General features: G+C 34.3%; 1 protein-coding gene and 1 non-coding gene across 2 annotated transcripts; one reads left to right on the top strand and one right to left on the bottom strand.

Moving 5' to 3' along the window:
* The first annotated feature begins 14,426 nt into the window (after window positions 1-14,426).
* Window positions 14,427-15,908, top strand: LOC133784100 (protein EXPORTIN 1B-like). Its single transcript, XM_062223606.1, has 4 exons — window positions 14,427-15,095; window positions 15,215-15,283; window positions 15,363-15,440; window positions 15,583-15,908. Exons 2-4 carry the CDS (start codon window positions 15,242-15,244, stop codon window positions 15,691-15,693), a joined length of 231 nt encoding a protein of 76 aa, XP_062079590.1. The 5' UTR covers window positions 14,427-15,095; window positions 15,215-15,241; the 3' UTR covers window positions 15,694-15,908.
* A 2,002-nt stretch (window positions 15,909-17,910) lies between these two features.
* LOC133787260 (small nucleolar RNA R71) lies at window positions 17,911-18,017 on the bottom strand. The gene has a single exon (XR_009872290.1). It is a non-coding gene; the product is annotated as a small nucleolar RNA R71 (small nucleolar RNA).
* Window positions 18,018-22,966: the final 4,949 nt, after the last annotated feature.

The following is a 22,966-nucleotide window of genomic DNA, read 5'->3' as shown; positions in this document are numbered from 1 at the left end:
CACCGAGGTGATGTGATTGTTATGAAGATAGCATCGGAACAAAACCTGGCTGACCCGTTAACCAAGATACTTTCTGCAAAGTTGCTCATGGGTCACGTGCGCAATATGGGATTAAGGGAAATGCCTCACTTCCTTTGAGGGAAAGTGAGAGATTGTTAGGATTAATGCCCTAAAAGCATGTAAAGACATTTTATTGGTTTTAAATAAAAGTACAATTTTATTATATTTGAATGTTATAATTATTGTTTGAATTAATTATATAATAATATCAAGAAAATTTCCTATTCATTCATGAGAATATGAACTTGTAATAGTACGAGAGAAATAAGATCATATATAATGAATAAAATAGTCAGTAACATATTAAAGCAAGGAATCTTTAATGAATGGTTACCAATACGGTTTGTTAAGCATACGAGATGCAAGTAATCTAGATTCAGATTACTGATGTGGATAGCCATCTTAGTAAAGGTGGTGTATATAATATAGATTATATATGACAAGACCGATGAGAATTAATTATCTTTATAAACTTGCCGCTTGACGTAAAGATTTAATTCTTGTCATAATAGATGATCATTTGTAGATCAGTCTAAATCCTAAGTATTCATGAACTCATGTTTATGTTTATAGGATCTTTTGATTCACTTGTTAAGGTCTCTTAGAATAATGAGGCTAATGACTTTTGTTTTGGAGATTCAATACCATGGATGGCTGAGAACATGAATTACAATATTGGAATCCATGCTTTCCTAACGGATCGAATATTGGTTCCCTTAAGGGTTGAATCTAGAACTGAATATTTATTGAGCTCAAATCTATAATTAGATTATAGATTAATTATTCGTTGGTGAATTAATGGTACATAAGGATCAAGAAGTAATTAGAGGGGTAAAATGGTAATTTTGACATCCTCCAATTAACTAACCAATAATGGAGGACAGAACTATATGTATTGATTATATTAATGGACTACTAGAGAAAAGTCGGTAAATATAATTCTATAAATACTTAGAGTGAAATTCCATATTTATAGTGGAGTAATCATGGAATATATAAATAAGATTATTAGATTAAAGAGTTTAATTAATAATCTAGTTTATTGGAGCTTCGTATTATAGGTTCATGGTCGCCAGATCACCTCTGTCCTACATTGTCAAGGGTAAGGATGTCAAAAGAAAGATATGTTAAGAGAAATGACTAAATTACAAAGGAATTAATTTTCCAGGGCAAGGAAATAATTATTTGATAATTATGGGTAATTGATTAATTGTGAATTAATTAATTATTTAACTATATAGTTTTTATTTTGAAAAGCTATAGGTTTAAATAAATATTAATCTTGTTTGGATTAATATAAAGAGAGAAAATAATAAATATCTTATTTATAATATGATATTTATTTATTTAAATTTAAAACTGATATTTTAAGATAAAGTTAATTTTGAAATAACTGATATTTATGTTAGAATAAATATATTATCTTAAAAGTTGATTAAATAAACAAATGAGAAAATTAGGGCAACCCTAATAAGGTTGGGCGACACACATTGTACAGTACAATGTGTGGTGCCTAGCATCAAGGATTTTATCCCTGGGATTTGAATTTTGAATTTCAAATAAATTTGTTTAATCAGTTATTTAATTATTCTTTTTAAATATAATTTAAATAGATAATTAAATGAAAATATCTAATAATTTTTAATTTGAATTATATTTTTATTCAATAAATATTATTTAATTAGATTAAATATCTTTATAAATCTGATATACATGATATTTAGAAAATGATGGATAATCAGACTCTCTCTCTAAAGCGATAGTTTTCTCTGAACGTGAAAAACTATTATAAACCTTCTCTCTGTCAAAACTCTCTAGATCTCATGTGTTGAGTACATCTAGGGAGTCACATAAATCAACATTTTGAATCCTACATCCTCATACATGTCCTTGTGCGTTTGAAGATTGGTCTGGAAGATCAGGGTATGAGATCTCAGAACACTGGATAGGAAGATCGTTAATTTATACAAAAAGACTCAAGGACACTTAATAGGCTACAAGAGGTAATCCCTGATCTATTTGTATGTGATTGAATATTTATATATACATATATGATATTGGCTGGTATTAATATTTATTAAAATGGGTCCATATATTCCGATGCGTACCTTTGATTTGATCATTTAATACCAACACGCTTGTTATCAGACGTCGTCTGCTCAGCATTTTCCTTTTTTCCTCCATTCTTATTATTACCTTTGTCGTTATTACCGTTGGGTTTGCCAAACCCACTAGCAGCTTTGGTCATGGTCAGCCTTTGGAGACTTTCCTTCATTAGCGATAGCCTCCTCAAGCTTGATATATTTGTCTAGCTCAATCTAAAAATTCTTGAGTACTTTTGACTCCATTTTTCCTTAGGCTGCTCCATAGGGGAGATTGGCGTTGCACCCCAGTGGTGATGGCCATCATCTTTCCCTCCTCTCCAACTGTTTTGGCCTGAGCAGCTGTTCACATAAACCTCTAGATGTACTCCTTGAGAGGCTCTCCTTCCTTCTGTCTGATATCGACCAGCTGATTGGCCTTTGTCGGATGTATCTGACCAGCATAGAACTGTCCGTAGAATTATTTTACGAACATTGCCCATGAAATTATGCTGGCCAGTGGAAATTTGAAGTGTCATTCCTGGGTAGCATCAAATAAAGTAGCAGGAAAGATCTTGTATCGAGCATCTCCGGACACCTTCTGGATGTCCATTTGTAAGGTGTCCATTTGTATCTCAAACTTAATCTCGTGAGATGTCGGGTCTTCTCTTCCAGTAAAGTTGTACAGTACTGGCATTTTGAATTTTCTTGGGATTTCTTCCACATCAATACTATTGATGAACGGGGTGCCCTTTCTCTAGTCATACTCAATATGGGACATTTATTTCTGACCAGCTGTGGTACAACCTAATTCAAAGCATCTATTTGAGTCTGAACAATGTCTGGTATAGCAGGGACAGGAGCGGTCGGCTATAGGTGGGACGTGCTCATCGTTCCTTTCCCTTTGTCCATTAAGTATGTCCCTTAGGTCCTCGTCTCTCCGCCTCTGCTCGCTTGCACCTAGCTGGTCAAAGACGTTGTGTTGTCTGGGTTGCCCCCATCATTCTGGCTTACTAGTCAGTTGTCCATTGGAGGAGGGTTTTGCTGCCTGTTCCTTTCCTCCTGTTGTTGACCAACGTTTCTCCTATTATAACTGGAGTCCCCTTCGTTGTAATAATGGTCGTCTATGTACTATGACCTATGGGTTCATGACCTGCTGTATGCACTGTCCCCCTCTCTTCCCCCTAGTCCTTCTTGGTAAATAGGAGGGGGCATGCGATAGTCGTTGGGTCCCTAGACATTGCTCTGTCGTGGGGGATCCCGGACCGTAGAGCCAAAATCGGTTTGCCTCCTACCTCCTAAGGGACGTTGTCCCCTGCCAGGAAGGTTTTGTTCATCTATTGCTTGACGTCTAGAGCTTCTAGGACACTGCCCGTCCCTATTCTGTCTCTGTTGTTGCGTATGTCCACGACTAGCACGAGAGGGTTGACGTTGCTCATTATTTCTAGTAGGAATTTGGGGCTGCCTTTCCTGCTGAGCAGCTGGATGTTATTTCAGCCACTATGAGCTCCTTGGAGGACCCTTGTGGTACTGTGATCCTGGGTTTTGAGGAGGATGAGGATTCGACGACAGGTCAGGTTGAGAGTTTGGTGCAGGTGGTTGTCCACGAGCCAATTGAATGGTAGCCTTTAAAACTGTTGTCGCATCCCTTTGTCGACGATCAGTGTCTGCCTGTCTTTCGTTCAATTATCGACGATGTCGGTCGAGCTCCATCTGTTGCATCCCCATCGTTTCAGCCACGTTCTCTTGGTTAGCCTTTAGGGTGGCCAACTCGTCTTGCAACACTTCCAATGTTGTCCTCAACACTCCAGCGTCCATCTCATCCTCTTCCAATTCCACCTATGGCTCATCCTCTGCAACGCCATGTGGAGGTGGATTTGGTACATTCTCTGATGTCTGTCCTGCTTGATCGGTCATCTTTGTGTTCTTAGCCATTGTTTCCTAGATATCCTTGAGTTCAACTCTCAATGAAAGCACCAAAATGTTGACCCTCGATTTGGTCAACGACACGGAGTCACGAAAAATGATAAGAATTATATAGCTGAATGCAAGAATGTAAATGACACAATGATTTTATAGTGGTTCAGCCCCAAAGATTGTTAATAACCTATGTCCACTTAGTGTTTTTATTGATGTAAAACCCCAAAACTTGCGATCAGCGAACAAGGGTTCACTGAGTTTCACAAGTCTCAAAGATAGACACAAGTTATGTGTATAAATTCACTATTTCTCTCTGTATACCAAATATTGTGCATGAAATAAATTAATCATAAGAGTCCTATTTATAGGCTCATGGATGTACATTTGGGCCTATGAGCCTTGTTCAATTGACATTACAAGCATAACAAAATAATAACATAAATAATGATATTTACATTTAAAATAGATAAATATCTAACTTATAACTGTTTCTGAGTGTTTTTCTCGATTCCACGAGCAGCTCTGATCATATGCTTCTACACCCATTCTCTTCCTGTTGCTCAGCATATTTCCTGCACCTATCAAGCAGCTTAATTTACTCTTGACACTCTTGTCGTTGGACAACCAGTCCTTCATTAATAACCAGTCACGTGTTGTTCATGTGCCTTTTTAACATGCCATGTCATCATGCAAATATTTAGGAAACTGGATTCATATTAATATAATTAGTAATAGATTAGGATTATATAATATTATCATATTATTTGAATTTATATTAATATAATTATAAAATATTTAGGGTAATTATCATATATACGACAATTTTCAAAGTTTTTCCATATTTACGGTTTTTTTTATTTGTATTCCATTTGTATATGTTGTTTTTTTTTTATTTTAATATTACAGTAGAACTTTAATATTCATTTATACGGGTATAAATACGAGCTATACCCCAGGCTCTCTCTTTTCTTTAGTTTCAACTTTCTCTTACTGATTTCAACACTCTTTTCTCTCTGATTTCTTCTGCAATGTTGATTTCTACACTCTCATCTCTCTTATTTCTTCACCAAGGTTGCAAGCCAAGTTCTTATTCATATTGGTATTAAATGATCAAATCAAAGGTACACAGAGGAATATATGGACCCATTTTAATAAATATTAATACCAGCTAGGATCATACACATATATAAATATTAAATCACATAAAAATAAATCAAGGATTACCTATTGTAGCCTATCAAGTGTCCTTGAGTCTTTTTGTATAAATCAACGATCTTCCTATCTAGTGTTCTGAGATCTCACACCCTGATCTTCCAAACCAATCCTCAAACACACAAGGATGTGTGTGGGCACGTACGATTCAAAAGGTTTAGAATAGTTTTCAGGTTTTGAGAAAACTATCGCTTTAGAGAGAGAGAGAGAGAGAGTCTGTATTTTTATTATTCAAAATAATGATAATTCCTTTTCTAAAAGTTACGTACTATCAGACTTATAATGATATTTGATCTAATAAAATAATCTTTATTTAATTAAAATATAATTCAAATTAAAAACTGATTAGATATTTTCATTTAATTATTTATTTAAATCATATTTAAAAAGAATAATTAAATAACTAATTAAACAAACTTATTTGAAATTCAAAATTCAAATCTCAGGGATAAAACTCCCTGATGCTATGCGCCACACATTGTAGTGTACAGTATGTGTCGCCCAGCCCTATTAGGGTTGCCCTAATTTTCTCATTTGTTTATTTAATCAACTTTTAAGACAAGATATTTATCCCAACATAAATATCAGTTAATTCAAAATTAACTTTATCTTAAAATATCAGTTTTAAATTAAATAAATAAATATCATATTATAAATAAGATATTTATTATTCTCTCTCTTTATATTTAATCAACTTTTAAGACAAGATATTTATCCCAACATAAATATCAGTTAATTCAAAATTAACTATATATTAAAATAATTAATTAATTCACAATTAATAAATAACCCAAAATTATCAAATGATTATTTCCTTACCCTGGAAAATCAATTCATTTGCAATTTAGTCATTTCTCTTTACAAATCTTTCTTTTGACATCCTTACCCTTGACAGTATAGGACAGAGGTGATCTGGGGATCATGGACCTATAATACGAAGCTCCTATAGACCTGATTATTAATTAAAATCTTTAATATAATAATCTTATTTATTAATTCCATGATTACTCCACTATAAATATATAATTACAGCCTAAGTATTTATAGAATTATATTTACAGATTTTTCTCTAGTAGTCCATTGATACAATCAATATATGTAGTCCTGTCCTCCATTATTGGCTCGTTAATTAGAGCTGGTCAAAATTACTGTTTTACCCTTCTAATTACCTATTGATCATTAAGTACCATAAATTCACTAGCGAATAATTAATTTATAATCTAATTATTTATTTGAGCTCAATAACTATTCAATTCTATAATCAACCCTTAAGGGAACCAATATTCGATTCGTTAGGAAAGCATGGATTCCAATATTGTAATTCATGTTCCCATCCATCCATGATATTGAATCTCCAAAACAAAAGTCATTAGCCTCATTATTCTAAGAGACTTTAACGAGTGAATCAAAAGATCCAATAAACATAAACAGGAGTTCATGAATACTCAGGATTTAGACTGATCTACAAATTACCATCTATTATGATAAGAATTAAATCTTTACGTCTACTGCAAGTTTATAAAGATAATTAATTCTCATTGGTCCTGTCATATATAATCTCTATTATATACATCACACTTACTAAGATGTCTATCCACATCAGTAATCCGAATCTAGATTACTTGCATCTTGTATGCTTAGCAAACTGTACTAGTAACCATTCATTAAAGATTCTTTACTTTAATATGTTACTGACTATTTTATACATTATATATAATCTTAATTCTCTTGTACTAATACAAGATCATATTCTCATGAATGAATAGGGAATTTTCTTAATATTATTATATAATTAATTCAAATAATAACTATAACATTCAAATATAATAAATTGAACTTTTATTTAAAACCAATAAAATATCTTTACATGCTTTTAGGGCATTAATCTTAACATTTTATACGGTCTAGTCCCTCTTGTTCTTGTTTCTTCGCCTAGTTCAACACTTTCTCTTCCTGATTTATACGATCTTCTTCGCCAAGGTTGCCACCCAAACAATCCAATCCATCATTCTTCCCATTTCTTCACCAAATTTGCAACCCACTTAAAGGCCAAACCATATTCTCTTCGGCAACCACCACCACGATCCCCAACTATTGAGAACCCCAAAACTTACGTTGCTCAACTCTTGAGAACTGCCCAAAATGTGTGCTTAAGCAGATTGTTTTTCTCACAAGCAGATTGTTTATTTTGCTGCTACTTTTGGGTTTGCATTTTCATTTGGAATTATGGGTAATCTTCATGTGCTTAGCTGATAAGTTGCCTTCATGGAATGAGTTCAAAATTTGTGCATTAATCTCAGACATTAAGGTGTTCCATGACCCATTTATTTAGACCATACAGCTAGGTGTTTTGATTTTAAGGTTGTGTTGTTTCACTATATTGCATTTCCATTTGGAATAATGGGTAATCTTCCTGTGGTTAGCTTATAAGTTGCCTTCATGGAATGGGTTCAAAATGTGTGCATTAATCTTAGACATTGAGGGGTTCCATGACCCATTTTTTTAGACCATATGGCTAGTTGTTTTGATTTTAAGGGTCTGGTGTTTTATTGAATTGCATTTTGTATGCTTTATAATTCATTGTAATTGATTCTTTTACATGGGTTATTGTTTATATACTTTTCTTTGATGAGGTTGGTGATTCTCTCTTCTTAACAATTGTTTATTACTGATTGTAAACTGGGGACATTAGTAATCATTATCAGACTATTTGAAATTGCCTACTTTTATTTGTGTATATATGACTCCATTATTCTGCAACATAGTGAGGAAGTATGTATATTGTGGCAGTATACCTTATAAATTTGTATTTAATTCCTTCGAAGCTTGCTTTTATCCTAAATTGCTTTGATGTATATTAGCAAAAAAATTATTTTGTATGCTAACTCAATTGCACTTTTGGAATTGAATGTTGTTTTTGTGTAAAGAACTTATTAGTAGGATATGATGATACTATGAAGAGCGAGAGGTACTACATCTACAATGTTTTCATCCTTTGTGTGTATGAAAGTAGTTGTAGCTACATTATGGTTGTATTGGCCATTTGAATTCTGGATGCTTAGGGATCTTAGGAGTTTTTACCTTATAATTTGGGGTTGCATATGTTTGTATATTGTTGCACATTGATGATTGAGGTTGCATCTAGTTAATTTTGTTTTTTTGGGTTGCATTATGAGGTTGATTAAGGTTGCAGTTGCATTATTTAAGTTGCATATAGTTCAAAGATGTTTTTTTTGTTCTCATGATTGGTTTTTTGTAGGAGTGCATATTGGGCTTATAAATCATGGTCCATACCAGATTTTCCTCTTCCTCTGCTTCTCTTACTTCTTCAAAATATAGCCCTCAAAATATTAATAAAGCTAATAAGAATAGAGCATTAAGTAGTGAGGCTAAAGGTAAAAAGACTATTAGACAAACAAAAAAAAGCCAAAATTGACAATTGCTGATCATATAATTCCATTGCCACAGATACATTTTAAATTTCATTTTTAATTCATTTTTGTTACACCCAGATTTCGAGCATGAGAAGTTATAATCCCGAAATCTAGGCTTGTTAGATGTAAGCTCGAAATAGACGCGGTCGCTGTGCGTCAAACCGTTTCTCTGTAAACAGCGACCTCAAAGGTGCAAAGGGGTATGTAGCCTCGAAAATGCTCTGAGCTCGCAAACAGCATGGTGTGACACTTGTATATATCCCTGAACCATCTCTTGCCTTCCAGACTAGTTCGAGCTCGGAATGTGCGAGTTCGAATGTGGCAACATCATCAATGTCTATTTGTTCAGAGCATAGGCAAAGTAAGGCAACGAGCTCGTGATCGACTGATAGTCTCGGCGAGTCCTAGTCTCTGCGAGTCCTAGTCTCTGAGATTTGACGGGTCTCGTATCTGAGTTGATTAGTTATATGTGAACATATTTATTGTTGTACAATCCCAATGTTTAAGGGATATTATTTAATCTGTTATCTGATCCCACATTTTATGGGACGTTTCTGTATACGTAGGTAATAATGCATTATATAGCATGATATTAAATGATTCACAGAATATCTTCCCGAGATATGTGGGAATGAATTCTGCAAACTTCTCTATAAATAGAGAAAGAAGTACCATTTGTAAGGGACCGATTTCTGATTTCTTGAGAGAAAACTCTGGGCAACTATTCTCTGAAAAGTTTCCAGAAAACTCCCAAGTGCTAATAACACTGACTCGTGGACTAGGCAGATTTAACCGCTGAACCACGTAAAAACCTCTTATGTTCATCTTTGTTCATTTCCTCTAATATTTTTCTTGTTTAGTTGCTCTCCTATTTAAGTTGACGAAAAACGACGTCAACAGTTTGGAGCTTTCATTGAGAGCAATTAAACAGTATGTGGATCTGTTTAGTCAGAAAGCCTCTCAAATTAGAAATGGCTACAAATGATCCCAATATTCCTAAGGAGGGGATTTTAAATGAAGATGAGTACCCCCGATGCCTTGGAAAGCAGCCTCTGGTGAGTCTTGATCCCAATGAAAGAAGTTCGTCATCTGACTCTCAGGGACCACCTACTCCCAGGGCTGACGAGAACATGTACAACAATCCCGACAGGTATGTCCCGATCGTGGAACTCAAAAATCGCCAACTGCGTAAACAGTTGGCAAAAGCTAAAAAACACAACAAAGAGCTAGCCAGACTAGCTGCTGAAGCGCAGGCGGCGCAGGCCCCACCTCCGCAGGATGCTCCTTCTCTGCCTCTGCGGGACGTTCACGTCCCACCGCGTAGGCCTCAGGGACGACCGCAAAAGAATGCTGCCACCCGAAGAGTGCAGCAATCTCCACCGCCAGCAGAGCAACCTGCCCAACTGTTGAGTCTAGTATTTGTCATGTTTAGGTGATATTTTAAGTAGCCTTTTATCTCATTTTTCTTTCATTTAGTGCGGTTTTATGCTTTGTTTGGTTGTCTTTGTTAATATCAGGAAGAATCGAGTACTTGGAGGAAAATGTCAAAAAAAGGGAAGAAATATCCAAGTTTTTCAACATATTTCAAGAAAGGATGAATCTCAACATGATTTGGAAGTTTTGGTGAATTTTTGGGATAAAAACTTGAAAATTTGAGAAATCCCTTAAGAGCCACGGCATGAGCAAAGTGGAGCCGCGGCTAGCTGGTGAAATAGAACCATTGTTTTGAAGGGGAAACACAAGCCGCGGCATGGCTAGAGAGGGCCGCGGCATGGCTGACAAGGGCCGCGGCATGGAGAGAACAAAATGCCAAGAATTTCAGACTCGGGCCGCGGCATGGTGCATGTAATGCCGTGGCCCGCCTCTTTTAAAAATTGAATCCTAGGTTTTTATAAGGCGAAAAAGAGAGAAGAAAGAGTATGTACGGACTGGGGGAGAAGGTCTTGCTTGAAGGCTGAAAGCTTGGAGTATTTTTATCTACATGTTTTTCTTCTACTTTCTGATCTTATCTTTAATTTCCATTGTGATTAGCATTATGATTATGAACTAATTTTATGTTTGGGATGTTTAATTGAATCACTTGAATCCCTATTATGAACTAATGCAATTTCAATTCTCTTCTTCTTCAATTTTCTTCAATTCCATATAACCTGTTCTTATAGACTGATTATTGATTGGCCATCTATAGTCAGATATATATGTTTTTAAGTCAAAATCTGAGATGTGAGATTTGAATCTGCTGTGGTTATATTGGACATGATTCTAATTTGGAACGAAAGTATCTGAATTGATTGTGTAACTATTTATTAAGTTATCTGAACGAAAAAATTCATGAAAGCTGCAGATGTTAATAGAAAGGATTGCAGAATTCTGCAAGGTTGAAGCTACAGTTCTTTACAGAATAGAGCCTCGAAGCTGCAGTTCTTTACAGAAAAGTGCCTCCTACACTTCAAGAACTTCTAAACACAAAGGAAGGTTTTTTATTTTCATAATTAATGAGTACCCTCTTTTAATAAGAAATTGCTCTTGACTATCTAAAGTTGTGGTGTTTTTTTATGGGAGTTGATTGGGAGTTGTGAATAAGAAAGACTATTGTAGCTTCTAAGAGAGAAAGGCTTATAAAATTTGGGAGGAAAGAAGAAATGAAATCTCTTTGCAGGTACTTTCAAGTTCCTAACTTTTCTTTTTTGTTTTTTATTTTCTATGTATTCAAGTTCTAATCTTGTTCTTATTTCAAGAGGTTGTAATTTTCTAAGCTAAGATTATTGATTTGTATATATTTTATTATCAATTAACTATAGATTAGCTCCATAGATTGAGGTTAAAGCTTTAAAGGACTTTTGAATTGAGCTTTTTATGCTTTTGTATTATGGTGTATTGGATGGATATATTTTCTTTTATAGAATTTGCTGTTTTGGTGTGCTTTTGATAAGCAATAGATTGATATTTGTAGCCAAATGAGCCTTGTTTGTTGTATGCTTGCTATGCTACCTACTTGGCCTTCAAATCTCTAGATAGGATCCACATTAATGTTTTCGTAATTTTCCTTGTTGTCTAGATTAGCTCCATACATTGAGATATGCTATGTTAGAACAATATGCATTTTTATTTTTTTATTTTAAGTTAAAAAAATATATTACCTCATATTTAGTAGTGGATAAAACTTTGATCAATGACACTAATGTTTCTAAACGATTTTTTGTCAACAAACATGGCTTTGGGTATAATGCAAGATACATTTATATATAATTAGTGCTAGTGCCCTCTGTGTATATATGTTGTCTTGTTTGTCTGGTGGCACTTACACTCTGTTTCGGTCTTTGATTATAAAAAAAATCTGAACATGGATGTTTTGCTTAGCTCTCTTTCCTAAATAAAAGAGTTAAGTTATGGAGTATTATTAACAAATTGGATTTATTACATTGCAATTTAATCAAATACTTTTCTGATCTTGAATTTCTGTAGCTTTTGTGTTGTAAAGACTGATTTTTCTCTGGTCTTCATCAATTAAATTGAATCCTTTAGTGCAGGAATTAGCTATAAATGAGTAAGAATCACTACAACACATGTGGTTCTCTTATCTTGTTGAGTTTAAATCATTTAATTGTGTTTTTGTTATATTTATTGTGATTTGACTATTGTTTTTTGAACCCTGATCTTTTTCCCATTTTTGTTTTTTGAATGTCTCTAATCATAATTTAAACTTGTAATTGACAAAAAAAAAATCAAATAAATAATCATTATTCATGAAGTTCCAGCAATAGATAACTCTTTTTCATAATAAAAAATTTGTGACTTTTTCATCTCTATAGTATCATCTTATTTTTAGTGTAAAAGTCATTAGTAATTATAGTGATAGAGATTTGTGCTCTGTTGTGCCTTTGAGTTTAACTATGTTCTGTGTTGAGTTAAAGAGTTTTGATAAGAAAATATATCTTGCAAAGATGATATATGGGTGTCAATCAACAATGTTTGAAATTGTTTTAAGTATTGTTTGTAGCTTTAATTTATATATGTATAAGGAAAAGAATAAACAAAAACTTTATAAATATATTCAAATGTGTGACTTGGTACTTTTCTTAGCTGTTTTTTTTTCTTTCTTTTTTCTGCTTAAGTGGTGCTTGTTCTTATTTCAATTATTTTTTTGTTGTGTTGTTTGTTCTGTGAATAGATCTATTGTAGTGCTCCTGAGGCACGTTTAAAAAAAAGACTACAAACTCATTTTTTTTCTACTAGTTTCAGCAGTGCCTTTGTTTTTGTGTCTGAATATGTGGTTTATAACGATGACAATCTACTTTAAGCAACATGAGTTATGGTACTTGATAATGTAATAACCACTTCAGGTTGATGTGATTTGGGTTAAACATAATGAATCTATCTAGTATACTATACATATAAATTCAGTGTAATGAGTTATATATAATCCATTCACATCTATAAGACTAAAGCATATCAGTAAACATGTGGTTAGGGTCATGATTTGCTCTTGTGAGCTTTGCAGTTTTTTTTCTTGTGGGAATCTACTTAGCAAATTGCTAGTTTCTCCTGCCTCGGAAGGAATTAAGGTTGAACAAATAAAAGATAAATAAAGTGAAAAGTACATCTGCTTGATAAGCAGTGAAAAGTACATATTTTTTTTCCTTTTGTTTCTCAAGAAAATTCTTGGGGAAATTGGTTTTTTTGCAAGTTTGTACATTATTTTTTAATTATTTACAGGGTGTTGCAATGCTTCAGTAGTCTAATGCAAATTCTACATCCCAAAATCAGATGCAATTTGTGATTTAATATGATTTTCATTTACATATAATCCAACTTAAACGTTTTTTATCCAATTTTTCGTTACCTTAACAATCTAAAGATGAAAGTTTATGTTTTTGGCTCTTATGATTATGGTTTTTCCCTAAACACCAACTATGTGAATTTTTATTTATTGATTGAATCAGTCTTTCTATTTTTTTTTCAGTGTATTTTGTGATGTTTGTCTAAGATGCATTCTCTGCAGCATGGAGGGGAAGAAAGCAAAGGAAATGTATTTTTCCCTAGGCCTGTTGCACCAAATGCTTCTCAGGTTTCTTTTCTCTCACTTTTAATTAATGTTTCTATTTTTGTGTGTTTTAATTCTTTGATGTTAGCTCAGTTTCTATTATCAAAATAATTGTAAAAACTTATGTTTGAGATGAATTGGACTAAAGGAAACACTTTATGATGAATTGGTTCAAATTTTTTCACTTAACTATTAGGGCAATATCTTTGTACACCTTCTTCTGTTTGTATTATTCTTGTTAGTAGAAATGATTGGACAGGAATATTTTTAGTCTTATACAGTGTCTGGTGCACTTTGATAAATTTTAGTATATAGATTAGTATGTTTTCTTTAAAAAATTAGTAATAGTTATGAAGTTAATTTGAAACTTACAAGTTGTCAAAATCATATCGTCAAAAGAAGAATAAAATGATAAAACAAACAATAAGATGAAAGGAAGATTACATAACGAGTAAAGCTGGTTAAGGAAGGAAACACTAAAACATTGTTAAATCCACTTCACTAAGAAACAAAAGAATTACTTCAGCCGCTTAGCTGAGTCCTACAAAGTAGGAATTCATAAAAAGAGGTAGAACTAAACAACCTGATCCTTAAACTAAAATTGGATAAGCTCTTAATCAAAATCATATTTAGGCTTCTTTGTTTGATGCTTTTGATAATTATTGAGAATTAGTTGGCACTAATTACTTGAATATGTTTTCTTCAGCTTCTAAGTGAAGAGGTGTTTGATTTCTCAAGAGGAGAGATGACTCAAAGTAAGATAAAGGAGCTTAAAAAATCATTGAACAGGTAGATAATTTATGTTTTTTTTTTTATTTCATTTTGGGATGCATTTCATGTTTTATATTGTATTGTTTCATGAGTGCTCTTTTTTTTTCCTTCTGTAGACTTATCATTTGCTTATAATTATATATATTAAGGACAGTTCTTTTAGATATCCTTTGATGAGAAGTCATTATGCACTTTTTAAGTTATTTTTATTCACTATTATACACATATTTTGATACAATGTCTTCCGGGTGAACTGCCACCACAAAGTCAAGTGATCTGATCACTTATCTTGGACTACTGATAGTCACGTACTGCCAGTTCATAGTCATCATATATTTGGCTTTTATTTTCTAATTGGCATGTCACATGTTACCGTAATGATATGTTTATGCATTTTTCCAATCTCTCACACATAATGTGATTGGTTGTTGCAGTGAATTTCAACTCATTCATGAGCTATGCTTATATGTACTATCAGCCTCTCAAAGAACTGAGCTTATACGTGCAACACTCTCCACATTGCACGCATTTCTCTCATGGATTCCCCTGGGATATATATTTGAGTCTCCATTGGTATGTGCTTTGCTTGATAGATGGTTGTTGTATTGCCTTTGAATTTAATACTTAATAACTTCCTTAAAAGAGTAAAGTACATTTGAGCAAAATTCTGATTGTGTTTGCTTATGTAATAGCTTGAAACGCTGCTGAATTTTTTCCCCATGCCATCGTTTCGGAATCTCACTCTTCAGTGTTTGACAGAGGTGTGTTTGTATGCTGATTTAGTTAAGAGTTGCTTCAAAACTGTGCATGGTTCTCATAGTTCACTGCACTGGTGTTTAGGTTGCAGCACTTAATTTTGGAGATTTCTACAATGCCCAGTACGTTAAGATGTACACCATATTCATGAAACTGTTACAGGTAGGTCCGAAATGAAATGCTTATTGTAGTACTATCTTTGGTTGGCTTACTCATCACATCATTGTCCAGTTTTTTCTTTTATTTAATTGTATGTCTTGTTCCTGTGTTGCTATTAATATTTTTTTTTCTTCCTTTTGGTCAGACCATGATTCCTCTTAATACAAACATTCCTGAGGCTTATGCAATTGGTTCCTGCGAAGAGCAGGTAAAGTTGTTTTTGGAGCAGGTTATTCTACAACATTTATGGGTTTGATAATTGTTTTGAGTTTCCAAACTCATGTTATGCTTAGGCACAGTATGATGCCTCCTTTCTCACATTTTAGTTTTCATAAAGTACAATTACTAAGTACCTGTGATAGTTTATTTATAATGTCTTATTGATACATGATTTGAATTTTTACTTGTGCACCGAAGATTCTTTTTGTTGCACTTGTAAGTTATTGTTTTGATGAGCCACATTGTGCTGAGTGTTAGCTGGGATATTTCATTTGTCTATTATCACATTTATGATTAAACTTGTACCATTATTTCATTTGTCTAATATCTTTGGGTATTCTGTTTTTTATATTGGTTTTAGATTTAGAGTTTTTGTGTTTTATGTTTCTGTATATAGTTTGTTTGTTTATCCTAGTTGTGTTTACTGTTTACAACATGCTATACATGCTGCTAGTTTTGGGAATTTTGTTTCTGATAGTGGTGTGCTATGCAGCCTAGTTTTGTTTTCTGGTTTGTCTTCTCCTGTATCATTGGCTTAGTAATATAATCCATTTTGTATTCTTTGGTTTGAGACACTATAAGCATAAAAAATAAAGTATAGTGGTTTATTTGTTCTTCAGAATGAGTGGTTTGCTTGATTGGAGAGTAATAGATGGCACATGAGGTGGAAAGCACAACAACCTGGGGTTCATAGTCAAGCACAACAATCTGAAGAACAGCTACAACAACAGCAACAATAGCATTAGCAGCAACAACATCATCCAAACTATAGTTTGAAGTAAAAAATGTTCAAGATTATAAAACTTTATTATGTTATGCTTTCAAACTTAAGTTAGAACTAATATCTTATGAAGTAGACACATTCATGGTTTGAATTAATTAGTTTTTAATGTAATACTTATGGTTTATCAATTTATTGAGAATTACATTTTATGATTAATTTTGTTTTTTTTTATCAAAATACAATAATGAAGATCTTTTAATTAAAAAAAACCATATAAGTATACTTATTAAAATAAAATTTAAAATATATTATCCACACTAAAGTAACAAAATTATATTACTATATGTTACGATTTAGAAACATATTATAAGCGTAAAAAATCGTTATGGTTTATATAATATAACAAACTAAAAATGTTATCAAAATTATCAAATGTAACAGTTGAAAAGTGTTATGAAAAAAGTACAAGATTAAACTTTAAATTTATAATTAAAAACTCTATCTAAATGCCATTATTTCAATATTATAGCACCTAAAAATGTGTTATTGAATAGTTTAAGATAACACCGAACATAACATTCAAAAACTGTTATAGAAAAGACTGGACTTTTAATAACAGGGGCTATGTTAGCATTTTCAGAAGTGCTATCAAGAGTCCCGGATAGCAGTTTTTAAGTGTTATGAATACTGTTTTTTCTTGTAGTGTTATCAAATAGAAAGAGAAATTAATTGATTGGTAATTGATAATTCAGTCCTTGAGGACGATACTTGGTTTCTTTACCATTTTATTACAAATTGCGACTGTGTGCACTTGCATAGCAATAAATTCGCAACAAGTTTTTGGCGCCGTTGCCGGGGACTGAAAATAATTATCAATATCAGTCTGATTAATTTTTATTCTAATTTGATTTTAATTTCTCTTGTTTCTAATATGTTTAGTTGCTTAATTTGTCTATCTCAGGTGAATTGTGTTATATGCGTGGCAGAAGAGGAGCAGACAAACTTGTTCCTTTGAATCCTGAGATTGAAAAGTCTTGCAAGAAAAACAGAAAGAACAAGAGGGAAGCCCAGAAGTCTGTGAAGATGGCAGAGAATGGTGGGGATGGCAAGAATGTTTTAATTCCTGGAATTGTACAAAGGGGTCAGGCTCAGAACAATGCTGAGAGGAGCCTGAGAGATTATGTACTGCCCACTCTGATGGGAGTACAAAACAGTATATGCCCACCAGCTGTAGAGGCCAACAATTTTAAAATCAAGCCAGCTATTCTACAAATGGTGCAATCCTCTGTTCAATTTAATGGGTTGCCTTCTCGAGATCCTCACACCCATTTGTCTAATTTTTTGGAGCTGTGTGGAACTTTTAGATACAATGGGGTGAGTGATGACGCAATTAAACTGAGGCTTTTCCCATTTTTTCTTAGGGACAGAGCTAAAAGTTGGCTGAACTCATTGTAACCAAACTCTATTGTCACCTGGCAAGATCTAGCTCAGAAGTTTTTGTTAAAATTCTTCCCTCCATCCAAAGCTGCTAAATTGAGGGGAGAGATCATTAATTTTTGCCAGAATGATGGAGAGTCTTTGTATGAAGCTTGGGAACGGTTCAAGGAACTCTTGAGAAGATGTCCTCATCATGGCATTGAACAGTGGATGTTAGTACAGAAATTTTACAATGGTTTATGTCCTACAACCAGAACCATTATTGATGTTGCAGCGGGTGGCACTTTTATGAGCAAGAGTGCAACTGGTGCTTATGAGCTGCTGGAGGACATGGCCACAAATAATCATCAGTGGTCTGAGGAAAGATCATCAGGGGTCAGAAAGGTAGCTGGGGTGCATGAGCTAGATGCAATCACTGCTCTAACAGCACAAGTAGCCTCCTTGACAAAACAGTTACAACAGAGTATTGTATCGGCTAATGCGATTCAAATGGCAGCTAGGTGTGAAATTTATGGTGGTCCTCACTCTTTTGATCAGTGTCCTACCAGTATTAATAATAACATTTTGATGGATCAAGCTCAGGTTCAAGCGGTGGGAAACTTTCAGAGGCCATTCAATAATCCATTCTCCAATACTTACAATCTTGGGTGGCGAAATCACCCTAATTTTTCTTGGAGGAATAATCAGGGCCAGCAACCTCAATTTCAGGGTCAATTTCAGAATAATATGCCTCAGCCACCAATGCATCAAGCCTCTCTATCACAACATCCTAGGCCTCAACAATCAATGAATCAAGCTCCACCTGAAAGGCCTAATGAATTGCAAGCTGCATTGTTGACCCTCACCAACACTCAAACACAGTTTATGATAGAAACTCGCTCATCCATCAGGAATCTTGAGATGAAAGTTGGTCAATTGGCAAATATGTTACAAAGTAGGCCTCAAGGAAATTTTCCAAGTAATACAGAGGTGAATCCTAAAGAGCAGTGCAATGCAATCTCTTTGAGGAGTGGGAAGAAGTTGGAAGAACCAATCAAGAAGTCTATACCTGCACCAAAAGTTGGAATTGAGAATGAGGGTAAGGTAGAAGAAGAGGTTATTGAAGACCTTAAGAAGAATCAGTCACCAGTGAGTTATGAGCACCACATCAAGATTCCATATCCTCAGCGACTTCAAAAGAAGACACTTGACAAACAATTTTCGAAGTTTCTTGATATTTTTCGAAAACTTCACATTAACATACCTTTTGCCGAGGCACTTGAACAAATGCCAAGTTATGTGAAGTTTATGAAGGAAATACTGTCCAAGAAGAGGAAGATGGAGGATTATGAGACGGTGGCACTCACTGAAGAGTGCAGCGCCATTCTGCAAAGGAAGCTTCTTCAGAAACTGAGAGATCCTGGGAGTTTCACAATACCCTGCACTATTGGGAATTTTGAGAGCATGAATGCTCTATGTGATTTGGGGGCGAGCATTAATCTAATGCCGCTTTCTGTGTTCAAAAGATTGAAGCTTGGGGAAGCAAGACCTACAACAGTGACTCTTCAGTTGGCAGACAGATCAATAGCACATCCTCGGGGTATTATTGAAGATGTTTTGGTAAAAGTGGACAAGTTCATCTTCCCAGCATATTTTAATGTACTTGACATGGAGGAGGATGCCAACGTCCCAATCATTCTTGGAAGACCATTCTTAGCCACAAGACGAGCTTTAATCGACGTACAAAAGGGGGAGTTAAGGTTGCGAGTCCAAAATGAGGAAATAAGTTTTAATGTTTTTGCAGCAACTGAAATTCCTACCTGTTGTAGAGTTGATGTGGTGAATGATTGTCAAAATTCAATTGGTAAAAAGAAGAAGAAGACCAAAGAACGATTTCGAACAGCTCGACGTCGTATGACAAGATTATTGTGTGGCAAGTTTGAAGGTTTTGATGACATTGGGGATAATTTCAATATTCTCAATAGTGGAAGGGAATTCTCCTCGTATGACTCGATGGCTCTCAATGATACAAGGGGTGGACTTGAACCCCCACCATCACCTCTGCCATCCCGAACTCAACCCCCACCGCCACCTCCTCTGCCATACTGATGTGGCGTCAGGTAAGTTCTCTTCCTTTGTTCTTTTCTTTATCACATTGAGGAAAATGTGCATCTTAAGTTTGGGGGGGGGGGGGGGGGGGAGCTTATTTTGTGTTATTTTTATTTTGTACGTTGTCTAGTTTAGCTTTTAGTCTCTTGTTTTATTTTCTGTTGTTTGTTTAGTGTGACTGTTAAGCCATCATTCTTGTCTGTTGTTTCTTTGTCTTTGCTCGTGAAAAGGAAATTGAATTCAACTCTGTGCTTGGTTCAATTGTTTTAGAGTTTAATTTAAAGGTTTTGTGGGAAATTTTTAATATGTTTTGAAAATGCAACATTTTGGATTTTATTATATATGTTTGACTAGGGTTGGTGGTATGACAATTTGAATTTGATAGAACTTGCATTATTTGGCCTTTGAGGCGAAATCCTTGATGACATGTATTTTGAAAAGTGATTTAGGCAATTTTATTGGATCGATTGTGCTTTTCCAGCCAACCTTGATTTAATTTTCCCTAGATACCCTCATTGAGCCTAAAAGTCTACCTTTTATTGTTAAACACTTGTTTTGAGCTTAACTGAATACTTTATTATTTTTCAGTTCCTAGATTTGTACCATGAGCTTATAAATTATAAAAGGGGATTGTTTTATAATGGGTGTTACTCTTGTGTATTGGTGTTGGCAATAGAACAATTCAATAAAAGATTGAGAAAGTAAAAAAAAAAAAAAAAGATTTGAGAGAAACTACTTTTCTTCTGATGTTCCCATTAAAATGCATAAGTTTGGGGGAAATGTAGTATGAAAAAAAAAAAAAAAAAATCTAGTGTTTTAATTTCTCAATCTTTGGAAATAAAGAGGATCTTTGGGTTGTGTTAAATTGTGTTGTGAATATCAAGATTGGGTGTAAAGTTTATATGTTTATGGTAATTTTGAGCCTAAATGACAATTTCATCTACCCTTGCATAAGCCTAACGCTATAACCCGTGAAAGTCCTTTTGATTTCAAAACACGTGTTATTGACATTAGTGGAGAAGGTTAAGTAATGCAAACATATTGAAAAATTGGTTTGTGGACTTGTTTGGAATGAGTTGAGCATATATGATAGAGTCCAAGTGTTGTAGTCATTTTCGTGATATATTATTGATTTCCCTAATTGATCTTTACAAATTGAACTTTAAGGCAATTGAGCTGAAATTCTGGTTATTATTATTGCAATTGAGATTTCATGAGTTTTGGCAAAGCAGTGTAGATGGTAATGATGGTTTAGCTTGTTCGTTTTGTGTGTTTTTTCTTTTTGTTAGTTTAACTTGGTCCTTACTCGAGGGCGAGTAAAGGTTAAGTTTAGGGGAGTTTGTTGAGTCTAGTTTTTGTCATGTTTAGGTGATATTTTAAGTAGCCTTTTATCTCATTTTTCTTTCATTTAGTGCGGTTTTATGCTTTGTTTGGTTGTCTTTGTTAATATCAGGAAGAATAGAGTACTTGGAGGAAAATGTCAAAAAAAGGGAAGAAATATCCAAGTTTTTCAACATATTTCAAGAAAGGATGAATCTCAACATGATTTGGAAGTGTTGGTGAATTTTTGGGATAAAAACTTGAAAAATTGAGAAATCCCTTAAGAGCCACGACATGAGCAAAGTCGAGCTGCGACTAGCTGGTGAAACAGAACCACTGTTTTGAAGGGGAAACACGAGCCGCGGCATGGCTAGAGAGGGTCGCGGCATGGATAGGCCTCAACCCAGAAATCGTACACACGGGCCGCGGCATGGCTGACAAGGGCCGCGGCATGGAGAGAACAAAATGCCCAGAATTTCAGACACGGGCCGCGGCATGGTGCATGTAATGCCGCGGCCCGCCTCTTTTAAAAATTGAATCCTAGGTTTTTATAAGGCGAAAAAGAGAGAAGAAGGAGTATGTATGGACTGGGGGAGAAGTTCTTGCTTGAAGGCTGAAAGCTTGGAGTATTTTTATCTACATGTTTTTCTTCTACTTTCTGATCTTATCTTTAATTTCCGTTGTGATTAGCATTATGATTATGAACTAATTTTCTGTTTGGGATGTTTAATTGAATCACTTGAATCCCTATTATGAACTAATGCAATTTCAATTCTCTTCTTCTTCAATCTTCTTCAATTCCATATAACCTGTTCTTATAGACTGATTATTGATTGGCCATCTATAGTCAGATATATATGTTTTTAAGTCAAAATCTGAGAAGTGAGATTTGAATCTGCTGTGGTTATATTGGACATAATTCTAATTTGGAACGAAAGTATCTGAATTGATTGTGTAACTGTTTATTAAGTTGTCAAGATTAATGCTACCTTTGTGGTTCAATTTACCATAGAAATATAGGAAATTGTCACCTAGGTTGAGTTTATAATTCATAGTATGATTATAGGCTGTTGTATCAACTTGTTAATTGAATTAGGCAAAAAGAAGAAGAACTCATACTTTGCATTAGGGAATAATAGGGAGGATAGTTTATGAGATTAAATATCCTAATTGTTTCTTCAGTAGTTAAATTAAGAGTTTTACTATTAGTTGTTATTCCATTTAATTTTTAATTATTGTTTCTGAACTTTACAGTTTCTTTTGCTGTGTTTACAAAATTCAAGAATTTTAATTTATCAAATAGAAAGAGAAATTAATTGATTGGTAATTGATAATTCAGTCCTTGAGGACGATACTTAGTTTCTTTACCATTTCATTACAAATTGCGACTGTGTGCACTTGCATAGTAATAAATTCGCAACACCAACCAAGGCCCCGGAGAGGTAATCGGGTCGAAGGTGCTCTCAATCCAACTACAGAAGCACCAGTAGGAGTAGGGAATAACTGAGCCCCCTCAAAGGCTCAGACCCAAAATCCTAGTGCTACGCAGAATGTGCCAGAGCTTGATCATGCAAATTCAGGGCCTTCTAGGCCCCATAATGAACGATAGCCTCCTTCTCCAATAAGGCATCCACCATCGCCAATAAGGCATCCCTCGCCAATTAGGAGAGATGCCTAACCGGTCCATCGTGATAGGGAAAGGCGAGCTGGACGAAAACATGGGAATGATGGAACTGCTAAG

Source organism: Humulus lupulus, chromosome 6 (assembly GCF_963169125.1).
Source record: "Humulus lupulus chromosome 6, drHumLupu1.1, whole genome shotgun sequence".
Classification (NCBI taxonomy): Eukaryota; Viridiplantae; Streptophyta; class Magnoliopsida; order Rosales; family Cannabaceae; genus Humulus; species Humulus lupulus.
Note: the sequence above shows the minus strand (reverse complement) of the source record. Positions and strands in the feature narration are given on the sequence as shown.